The sequence below is a fragment of the Elephas maximus genome, chromosome 3 (assembly GCF_024166365.1).
Source record: "Elephas maximus indicus isolate mEleMax1 chromosome 3, mEleMax1 primary haplotype, whole genome shotgun sequence".
Taxonomy (NCBI): domain Eukaryota; kingdom Metazoa; phylum Chordata; class Mammalia; order Proboscidea; family Elephantidae; genus Elephas; species Elephas maximus.
The window spans coordinates 88,820,122-88,831,424 of record NC_064821.1 but is presented as its reverse complement, the minus strand read 5'-3'; the positions used below and the strand labels follow the sequence as shown (position 1 = coordinate 88,831,424).

The 11,303-nt window shown below is 53.4% G+C and overlaps 1 protein-coding gene across 1 annotated transcript; it reads left to right on the top strand.

Moving 5' to 3' along the window:
* Positions 1–1,163: 1,163 nt before the first annotated feature.
* On the top strand, positions 1,164–10,705 carry POMGNT1 (protein O-linked mannose N-acetylglucosaminyltransferase 1 (beta 1,2-)). The gene is made up of 22 exons (XM_049879177.1): positions 1,164–1,269; positions 1,727–1,897; positions 2,501–2,615; positions 2,746–2,864; positions 3,533–3,598; positions 3,674–3,787; positions 4,937–5,054; positions 5,245–5,343; positions 5,539–5,666; positions 6,057–6,127; positions 6,358–6,433; positions 6,615–6,698; positions 6,787–6,828; positions 7,044–7,102; positions 7,397–7,469; positions 7,552–7,680; positions 7,765–7,890; positions 8,869–8,933; positions 9,119–9,163; positions 9,410–9,545; positions 9,821–9,930; positions 10,024–10,705. The coding sequence occupies exons 2-22, from the start codon at positions 1,778–1,780 to the stop codon at positions 10,109–10,111; spliced, it is 1,983 nt and encodes a 660-aa protein (XP_049735134.1). The 5' UTR covers positions 1,164–1,269; positions 1,727–1,777; the 3' UTR covers positions 10,112–10,705.
* Positions 10,706–11,303: the final 598 nt, after the last annotated feature.

The following is an 11,303-nucleotide window of genomic DNA, read 5'->3' as shown; positions in this document are numbered from 1 at the left end:
GCTCCCCAGGTGATTCTGCTGCAAGTTAAAGTTGGAGAACCGCTGTATTAGTCTAAGTGCTTTGCATGTGTTTTCTCCTTTAACCTTCGCAACAACTCTCTAAGTATTACTATTGCCGGTATTGTGCTCTAGTTAAGAGTAGAATCTGGAGCTAGGCCGCCTGGGTTGAGTCCTAGCTCTTCCAACTTTGTGACATTGGGCTTAATTTTCTTTACCTATAAGATTTTTTTTTTTTATATAAGATTGGGAATAATAACCAAAAAACCAAACCCGTTGCCGTCCAGTCGATTCCAATTCATAGTGACCCTATAGGGCAGTATAGAATTGCCCCGTAGGGTTTCCAAGGAGTGGCTGGTGGATTCGAAATGCCAACCTTTTGGTTAGCAGATGTAGCTCTTAGCCACTGCCCTACCTGGGTTCTAACGGGCTGTCGTGGGATTAAACGAATTACCCTAAGTAAAGCGTTTATACCAGTGATTGGGATATAGTAAGCGACATATAGGTGGAGCCCTGGTATGGCAGTGGTTAAGAGCTATGGCTGCTAACCAAGAGGTCCGCAGTTCGAATCTACCAGTTGCTCCTTGGAAACCTTAGGGGGTAGTTCTACTCTGTCCTATAGGCTTACTATGAGTCGGAACTGACACGTCGGCGAGGTTTTTTTTTTTTTTTAAGCATCATATAAGTGTGTCCCCGTTTAACAGAGAAGGGAACCTAGCCTGAGAGGTGAAGTGACTTGTCCAGGGTCAAGGTGTGTGATGGGAACCAGGTTTTTAACCCAGGCCCCTTCACCTCCAAAGGCTATGCATACCCTAGGCTACGGTGCAGCTTTCCGTAGGGCAGGCCCGCCGGGGTGAAGAGCTAGCTCCGAGGCCTGGAGCCCCTCTGAGCCTCCCCTGTGGTCTGGCGCGAGGCGCTAGGATTCTGCCTTGAACTGGGTTTGCCATCCGGCGGGTCTGGGGGCGCAGGTTGCCCTCCTCCAGGAGCCCACCCGCCAGGGGCGGTGCTGGCACAAAGCTGCTGACGGTCTGACTAGGACTGGCTGATCGGAGACCACCCACCGCCGCCTCCGGCTCCCTAAGCACCGCCCACCGCCCTCTCACCCCGCGGCGGCGGCGGCGGCGGCGGCGGAAGCGGAGGGACGGGCCGGGCCGGGCCGGGCCGGGCCGGGGCGGGGCCGCGAGCGGCATGGAGGAGGCGGAGGCCGCGTCGCGCCGGGCCGAGCGGTGCGGGCCCCAGTGGGTCCCGCGCGGGGCTCGGGCCCCTTAAGCCGTGAGTGCCTCCGGGCAGATCTCGGGGAGGGGCGGCGCGGACGCGGCAGGTCTCGAATCCTGGGCGGAGAAGAGGAGGCCATATAGGAGGGAACGAGGGCGGAGGGGGTGAAGGATTGGGGTAGGCGCTGCCCTTTGCCCACCTCAGGACTGGGAAGGCACGGGGGCTTGGAACTTTTCAGGCCTGATGAACCTTGAGAGCCTATTATTTGGCCTCCACCTCTAGCACCCTGGGCACCCCTGACTCAGATAGTTCTCTCAGCCTCAGTGGAGTTTCCAGGTGCTCTGACCCCTCCGAAGATTTTTCTGCTAGGCCCAGAAAAGTTGAGCCGCTTTCCCCAGGTCACACAGCACGGATGCCTGCTGGGAAGAGTTCCTGGGAGGCCCTCTCTCATCAGTCCAGAAGGCATTAGGCTTTGGGAGCAGCACCTTACTCCATGTGATACTCTGGTCCCCAGGTTCCTGAAGTCATGGGCTGGCCAGGACAGCGGTGACCCCCCTAACCCAGCATGGACGACTGGAAGTCCAGTCCCCTCATCAAGCCCTTTGGGGCTCGGAAGAAGCGGAGCTGGTATCTTACCTGGAAGTATAAACTGACCAACCAGCGGGCCCTTCGGAGGTTCTGTCAGGTATAGGGATGTCCCAGGACCTCTCGGGGGCTCCCGTCCAGCTTTTCCCCAGCCTAGATTATGGGCACTGGGACCCACTTTGGCTGCCCCCAGGCTGGAAAGGGGAAACCTGTATGTGTCAAGTCCGCATCAGGTAGTGATTTAGGCCCAGAATTCAGCTTTGGAATCAGAACCCAAGTCTAAACTCTTAGGCTTCTGATAGAAGTCCGAAATCTGATCAGGCAAGTTTTGCCCAGAGACATACACCTGTGAGACAGTTCGGGCTGGGATCCAGGTGTTCCCATCCTCAGCTTGATTCTCTTGAAACTGGTGCCATCTCTTGGAACTAACTGTGGAGGGGACCAAGGAAACGAAGGCTTCAAACAGAAGGGAAGAGTGCAGGAGCTCTGAGCAGTGAGGGCCCTGGTGGAGGGGGAAAGGTTAGGGGAGGTTACCATGAAACTGGGCCGCAGTCTGGGGAGGAGAGCTGTGTAGACAGAGGGAAGAGAGACAGGCTCCAGGTTCTCTGTGTGTCCTCAGTGCAGCCAGGGCCCTCCTTTCAGGAAGACCCTCTATTATCTGGAGGGGGTGCCCCTCTTTAGTCGTTCCTACCCCTCCCCTCAGACAGGAGCGGTGCTGTTCCTGCTGGTGACTGTTATTGTCAACATTAAATTGATCCTGGACACTCGTCGAGCAATCAACGAGGCCAATGAAGACCCAGAGCCGGAGCAAGACTATGGTGGGGCCAGGCTGAGGGTGGGATGGGGGTGGGGAGTCCCCTGGAATCTCACAACTGGAGTGGCAGGCAGATCCCAAGAGGGGTGATTCTACTGTGGGGACTATCTCCATGACCTGTTGTACCCCCACAGATGATGCCCTGGGCCGCCTGGAGCCACCACGGCGCAGAGGTAGTGGCCCCCAGCGGGTCCTCGATGTGGAGGTGTACTCGAGCCGCAGCAAAGTGTATGTGGCAGTGGATGGTACCACGGTGAGTGGGCCAGGGTCTGGTGTCCCGTCACTCCTGCTCAGGCCATGGCACGTTGACTCTGGAGTCCACTGCCTAAGTGGGAACTGCAACTCTGCCATCTTCTAGCTGTGTGACTTTGGAGGCCTCAGTTCCTCATCAGTAGACTGAGACTAATGACTTTCACTTGCCAGAATTAAATGAAAAGTATGTACAGTATCTTATATGTAGTGGTATCTCAAAAGTGATAATTAGTAGACTTTTAATTCATTGATTTACTTCGTAATCATTCCCTGGTTGGTTATAACCACTGCCTTTTTTGGACTCATACGTGTACTGGGCACTGGGGACCTAGAGGTAATGGAACCTGGCCCTACTTCAGAGTCTGATAGGGGAATGTGATAACTCCAGGATGAGGCATAGACAGCCTAGGGCCCTAAGAGCCGTGGAAGTTCTGGAGGGGAAGGTTGTTGAAAGATGGGATCTCTTCTGATGGGAGTACTGTGGAGGTTTCCTGGAAGATTGGAGGCCTCCTGGAAGAGGTGGCCTTCAAGCTGGGTTGGGAGAGAACTGTATGAGCAGAAGTAGAGGTAGGAGGGAAAGTTTCATGCAGCTGAAGATTTAAGTGCCCAAAAGACAGAGACCATCAATGCTAGAGTGAAGAGTTGGGTTTCCTCTCTGTCACCCTGCAGGTGCTGGAGGACGAAGCCCGGGAACAGGGCCGGGGCATCCATGTCATCGTCCTCAACCAGGCCACGGTGAGATTCTAGGATGGGGAACTCTTGCTCTTCTTGCCGGTGACACCAGCTCACAAGACTTATGTCCCCTGTCAGGGCCACGTGATGGCAAAGCGTGTGTTTGACACGTACTCTCCTCATGAGGATGAAGCCATGGTACTGTTCCTCAACATGGTGGCACCCGGTCGAGTGCTCATCTGCACTGTCAAGGTCAGTGACTCTGTCCTGGCATTGCCCCCATTGCCCCCATCTCCAGCCCTGCTCAAGGCCTTGGTTTCTGTGCCCCTGGTATAGCATAGGAGCCCTGGTGGTGCAGTGGTTAAGAGCTCAGCTGCCAACCAAAAGGTCGGCAGTTCAGATCCTCTAGCCACTCCTTGGAAACCCTATTGGGAAGTTCTACCCTGTCCTATAGTGTCGCTATGATTCGGAATCAACTTGATGGCAACAGGTTTTAATATGGCATAGTGAGAGAAAGGTGTGGCAGTCTGCTTTTTTAAAGATTACAGCCTTGAAAGCCCCACAGGGCAGTTCTGCTCTGTTCAGTAGAGTTGCTATGAGTCAGCATCGACTGGATGGCAGTGGGTTTGATTTTTGGGTTTAATGGCATAGTGGAAAGATCCTTTGGAGGATGGTGACTCAGGTTCCAATCTTAACCTTGTCGTTTTTATTAATTCTACTAAGAGTTATTGAGTACTTACGTGCCAGACACTTTTGGGTGCTAAGGATGTAAATGGCAAACAAGACAGAGTCTCTGCCTTCATGGAGCTTACATTCCAGCACAGGGAGATAGACAAAAAAGCAACCAAATAAAAGTATAATGTCAGGAAATGCTAACTTATATGAGGAAGAAAATAATAAAGGAAGGGGGAGACAAGCAAGAAAGATGCTGATTTAGAAAGGGTAGTCCTCTGTAAGGGCACATGAACAGAAAGCTAGAGGAAGGAAGATGATGGGAAGAACATTCTAGATAGAAAGAATGGCAAGTACGAAGACTGTGTAAGAAGTTGCTTGGCGTGCTTGCAGAACAACAAGGGTTTCAGTGGAGCTGGAGCAGAATAAGGGAGGGAAAGAGAAGAGTGGTAGGAAAAGAGAGCAGAGATACAGCAGGGGACAGAAGTGCAGATCCTATGTGATCATAGTAAGGACTTATTAACTGGGCGACCTTGGTTGACTCTTTGAGTCCAAGCCTTTAGTTTTCTCATCTATGAAATGATAGTAACCACAGAGGGTTGTTAAGATAATTCAATGAGTTAATTTAGGTAGAGGGTTTTACAGTGTCCGAAACACATTTGGTGCTCTGTGAGGCCACGTCTCCTGGAACCATGCCACCTGGGCTGACCATCTTCTCTGGTCCCCCAGGATGAAGGCTCCTTTCACCTCAAGGACACAGCCAAGGCTCTGCTGAGGAGTCTGGGCAGCCAGGCTGGCCCTGCCCTGGGTTGGAGGGACACCTGGGCCTTCGTGGGACGAAAAGGAGGTGCCAACACCACAAACCATCCATCCTGTAGTATCAAGAGCCTGAGAGGAACAGGACTTCAGGAAATGGGATGGGGTGGTGGGCAAGTAGGAGGCAGTGCTGGGAGGAATGAACATGGGCAGGGAGATGGGCAGAAGCCCCTACACTGGAGCTTGAGCCCTCATTGCCCCTCATTCCTGCCTCCTGCCAGGTCCTGTCCTCGGGGAGAAACATTCTAAGTCGCCTGCCCTTTCATCCTGGGGGGACCCAGTCCTCCTGAAGACAGATGTACCGCTAAGCTCAGCCGAAGGTGGGGTTAGTGGGGAACAGGCTGTGGAGCAGTACCTGGGCTGGTGGTTGGCACATAGGCAAAAACTTGCTTTGACTTTCTGGGAGGCCTTGGCCAGGTCTTGTCCTCTTTATGGGACTTCATTTCCCTGACTGTGTGCCCTGGGTCTTCCAAAACCGCTTTGTCCCCATCCTGTTGTCCACATTCCTTCCTCAGAGGCAGAGTGCCACTGGGCAGACACGGAGCTGAACCGTCGCCGCAGGCACTTCTGCAGCAAAGTTGAGGGCTATGGGAGTGTGTGTAGCTGCAAGGACCCCACACCCATTGAGTTCAGCCCTGACCCGGTAAGCAAGGCCTTAGACAGCAAGGCTTGGACTTCTTCCCAGCTTGGCAAGGGGCCCAAGGAAAGATCCAGGTTCAGCTTTCTCTCCCCTGGCCTGGGAGGGAACCAGGATGAGGGGATTTGTGTTGAGCCCTGGAAGACAAAAGGAGCATCCTGGTTGAGGGTGGGGGGTGGTGAAGGGTTAGATGTGTGAACAAAAGTTCAGGGTTTGGTGCTGGGCTGAGTGTGTAGAGAGGCTAGGCCAGGTAAGACCCTCCACTCCTTCCCTATCTACCCTGGAGTTTAGGGACAGAAACACCTCTAATTGCCCCCCTTCAGAGAACTATTCCCTAGGTGGGGTTCCCAGTTTGGGAAAGAATGAGTCAAGAGCTGAAAGCTATTTCTCCCTCAGCTCCCAAACAACAAGGTCCTCAATGTACCTGTGGCTGTCATTGCAGGAAACCGGCCCAATTACCTATACAGGTGAGCCTGGGAGTGGACTGTTCCCCCCACTGAATAGGAAAGTGTTTAACAGGTGGGAACTCCAGGCTCATCTACCTACAGGAGAAGCTCTTGGGGTGGATGGAAAGGTATCACATGCTAGGTTCATTTACCTATGTGGGTTAACATGGGGAGTTTGGGCCCATCTGTATGTTCGGGGAGCCCTGAGTAGGTGGAACAGGGAGGCCCTAACCTGTTCTTGGGCTCCCTAGAATGCTGCGTTCTCTGCTTTCGGCCCAGGGAGTATCTCCCCAGATGATAACAGTTTTCATCGATGGTTACTATGAGGTGAGCTGGGGCTTGTGGGGGCCCAGACCTACAGGGCTGGGGGTGCTAAGCAGCAGTTAACCTCTGAGAACTGGCAAGGGAGACAGCCCAGGCAGTGGCTCTGAGATGTGAAAGGCTTGCATGTCGGAGCCGGCAGAGGGGAGGGTAGCCTCATGTGGTGACCTATGACCGTGCCCCCCAGGAACCGATGGATGTGGTGGCACTGTTTGGTCTGAGGGGCATCCAGCATACTCCCATCAGCATCAAGAATGCCCGTGTGTCTCAGGTACTGCTAGGCAAGGATGGGAGGGGCAGATGCCTGGCCCCGCCCTCCACCCCAAAGCTCATGTGCTCTATTTCTGCTCCCTACCCAGCACTACAAGGCCAGTCTCACTGCTACTTTCAATCTGTTTCCGGTGAGTCATAAGGACAGAACTCTTGAGCCTGGGGAGGGCAGATGTGGGTACAAGATCTGGTCCTACTATGTAGCAAACTCTTCCTCTCTCTGGACCTCATCTCCTGATCAGGAAAACAAGGGCAATGCTGCCTGAGAAGTGGGATAGGATGGAGGAGACCAGGGCCTGGGAGAGGGGCCCTTGGGATGACGTTGTCCACCCCCCACCCCCCACAGGAGGCCAAGTTTGCTGTGGTTCTGGAAGAGGACCTGGACATCGCTGTGGATTTTTTCAGGTAAGGGAGATGCCCCTTCACTATGGCTCCTGTAAGCTGCATAGGACCTTTGGCTTGGCTGGGTCTCCAGGGAAGAAAACAGACAGGTGTTTTGGAGAGCTTTCTGGTGGAAGTGAGCACAAAAGTGGTGGGAAAGCCCGGGCAAAGGGGCAGAGGTAGGATGGCAAGTGTTAGGACTGGAGCAGAGGGTGAAGGGAGACAATGGGGATTTGAGGGAAGGAGGCATGACTCCTGAGTCCCAGCTTTAGCTCTCCTGGCATCACTGTGTAACTTGGTTAGCCTTGCCTCTCTCAGCTTCTTGAGCCAATCTATCCATCTTCTGGAGGAGGATGATAGCCTGTACTGCATCTCAGCCTGGAATGACCAGGTAGGCTGGGTGGCCAGTGGTCAGCTGGGGAGTTTGTAGATGCCCCGAGCTAATACCTCCCACCATGGCATCCTGTCCCCAGGGGTATGAACACACGGCTGAAGACCCAGCACTACTGTACCGTGTGGAGACCATGCCTGGACTTGGCTGGGTTCTCAGAAAGTCCTTGTACAAGGAGGAGCTGGAGCCCAAGTGGCCCACGCCAGAAAAGGTACCATGGCAGGGTAGGGTGAGTGGGCCGGGTGGCCTCCCAGCCTTAAACCTTTTAACCGTCGTAGTCTTCTATGCCTTCCAGCTCTGGGACTGGGACATGTGGATGCGAATGCCTGAACAACGCCGGGGCCGAGAGTGCATCATCCCTGACATTTCCCGATCCTACCACTTTGGCATTGTCGGCCTCAACATGAACGGCTACTTCCATGTGAGCTGGAGGCAGGGCTGTTGGGGAGGGGAGCTCAGTATGGTATTGTGGTCAAAAGCATAGACTCTGGAGCAATCCCAGCTCTGCCACTTAGTAGCCATGTAACCGTGGAGAAATTACTTATTCTCTTTTTTGCCTAAGTTTCTGTATCTGTAAAATGAAGATGAAAATAGTACCTACCTCATAAGGTTGTGAAGTTGTGAGGATTGAATAAGTGAATTGGAAGCATTATATAAGGGTTAGCTGGTATTATTTTTCTTATTACTATTCTTAGCACTAGACGGTGGGTGTGGGGAGGGTATTTCTGCTGCCAAGCACTCCTCCAGCCCTGAAAGCTCTGCCCTCTCACTGCCTGTCCTTGTAAGTGCTGGGTCCTAAGCCTCAGCTTGAGATGAACAGGGAGACTCCCATGCCCCCGTGCCCCACTCGGCTGTGTCCAGAGGGCCAGCTCCCCAGTTTTAGCAATGGAGACCTGGAAACCACCTAACCCAAAGGAATGGACAGCATCCAGCTTGGAATCTCCTAGAAACCAAAAGAGTCTTCAGAGGCCAGCTAATGCAAGACCCCTACTCATCTTCCAGAGAGAGAGACATTTGCCTGAGACCATCTCACTGAGTCACAGCAGTTTCCTCTCTTACAGCCCACCCTGTCCCTTTGCCCACCGTCCCCTGCAGGGCCTTTTACTGGCTTCTGCGGCTATAGCAGCAGGCTCAGGGAGGACCACTGGAGCAGGACTAGCTCAGAGGTCAGTACGAGCTGCATATGTGGGCATGAGCTCTCTGGCAATGGTGGAACTCAAATCAAGGCTGGTAAGAGTCTGCCGAATATGCTGCAAAGAGGATGAGGAAAACAGGAATTAGAGGGACCTTTACAGGTCCAGGAGTTGGTCTGCTGGCCTTGTGGACATGCGGTGAGTGATTGGGTAGGTGTAGGCTGGACGGTGCGAAGCTCTAATTTTCACTCTTATGTCCACTCTAGGAAGCATACTTCAAGAAGCACAGGTTCAACACGGTTCCAGGTGTCCAGCTTAGAAATGTGGACAGGTGGGGCCTGGGGGTAGGGTAAGGGGAAAGACATCTCTGAGCCCTAATGGATCAGTCCCTGACAGTCCTTTCCAGCCCTGGGGCCTGCCCAATTCCCATGTGGCCCTTTGCCCTGCCCACTACTGCCCCTGGGATTGTAGTAAGGGGCTGTCCCCTCCCCTGACCCACTTCCACTTCCCTTTCAGTCTGAAGAAAGAAGCTTATGAAGTGGAAATTCATAGGCTGCTCAGGTATGGCCTAGGGCAGTTGGGGTGTTTGGCAGGGAATAGGGGAAGAGATATTGGGGGTTTTAGCCCCATAATTTTTAGGGCCCAGTACAAAATGAAAATGCAGGCTCTCTTGAATTTCAAGATGGCAGCAGCCAAGCATTAAACCAAGCACAGGGTCCATCTGAGCATGGGGCCCTGTACGGCATGCCCATGAAGCGGGCCTTGTCTTGACCTAACTCCCCTACCCTGTCCCCCCGTCCACTGCAGTGGGGCCAAGATCCTGGACCACAGCAAGAATCCTTGTGAAGACTCTTTTCTGCCAGACACAGAGGGCCACACCTATGTGGCCTTTATCCAAATGGAGAGAGATGATGACTTCACCACCTGGACCCAGCTTGCCAAGGTGCCGCAACACAGCCCACCCAGGAACACCCCTCTCCCCCTACACACACTGCCCCAAGATACAGGGAGCCTTTGTTCTGGAATCTTCTACCTCAGACCTTCTTTTCATACCCTCAGAACCCCCTTCCAACTCTCTTGTGTAAATCCCTATTCCAGAAGATGCTATCTCTTACAAATTGAGGAGGCTCCTGAGGAGGGGTAGGTAGGGGCTGGGCCAAAGAGTCTTCAGTGCTCCCTCCCCACAGCCCTCTGACCTGTACCTTCTTTCACCCCTAGTGCCTCCATATCTGGGACCTGGACGTGCGTGGCAACCACCGGGGCCTATGGAGGTTGTTTCGGAAGAAGAACCACTTTCTGGTGGTGGGAGTCCCAGCCTCCCCCTACTCGTGAGTGACTCTTCCCTGCCCTGTGGAATAGGGACTTAGTGGGGACATAGCTAATAACCTTTTCCCTAATACATTCTCATATTATTTTCCCAGGGTGAAGAAGCCACCATCAGTCACCCCAATTTTCCTGGAGCCACCCCCAAAGGAGGAGGGGGCCCCAGGAGCTGCAGAGCAGACATGAGACCTCCTCCAAGACCCTGCAGGGCTGGGTACTGTGTACCCCCAGGCAGGCTAGCCCTTCACCCCATCCTGTAGGATTCTGTAGGTGCTGGCAGGGGCTGGGGCTGGTTTGTTTTTAACATGTGACTTAATTACTAACTCCAAGGGGAAAGTTTCCCTGCTCCAATATCTCTCTTCCTGAGTTGAAGGTCTATTTATTTACTTCCTTATTGGGGAAGGGCAGAATGGTACCTGGGAATCATTAGGATCCCTGGGCAGCTGATCTGCCTCCTCCCAGGCCTGGCTCAGAATTTAACCTATTTATTGAGTCCCGCAGAAGCTGAGGGCCTTGGAAACAGGCCAAAGCCTGGGGGGGCCTTGATTTCTTTCTGGGCTGGGGTGCTGCCCTGAGGGTGGGGCTGGCTCTTACTCAGGAAACTGCTGTGCCCACCCCATGGACAAGCCCAGCTGGGGCCCACATCTGACAAAGACTTACTTGGAGACCCTCAGACACTGGACCAGGCCTCTTCTTGGCCTCCTTTTGTCCAGGTTTCCAAAGCTGAATAATGTGGTCATTGATTAAAAAAGGAGAAAACCTCTGGGGATGTGTCTTGTGAGTGTGTGTGTGTGTGTGTGTGTGTGTGTGTTTAAGAGAGAGAAAGAAAATAGCCACGATAGATGGTGAGTTTTCCTTACTGTCTTCCACAGGGTTTGTCTTCCATTTGAGGCCATTTGACCACCAGGGGATGCCCAAGCTGCACCCTAGGACAGCCTGGACCTAGCCCTGCCCCATTTGGGGCTGAGCTTGGAGCAGCCATCCCATGCCCTTTCCCCAGTCTTTAACCCCCTAGGCTGGCTCCCGCCTAACTTGGCCAGGCACCTGCCCCCAGGATGGAGCAGGAGAGAGTAAAAAGGGATACTTGGTGGTCGAGGGAGAGGATGGGACAGCAGGTGAGAATATTGGGGGTGAGAAGGAAGTAGGTGAGACAAGGGCGGGGCTATTGGTGGGGACATAAGAGCTTAGAAAGATGTCTGTGGCCCTTAAAAACCAGTTGCTATCGAGTCAATTCTGACTCATAGTGACCCTTTAGGACAGAGTAGAATTGTCCCAGAGGGTTTCAAAGGCTGTGATCTTTACGGAGCTAACTGTTAGTATTTCTCCCATGGAGTGGCTGGTGGGTTCGAACCACTGACCTTTCAGTTAGCAGCCTAGT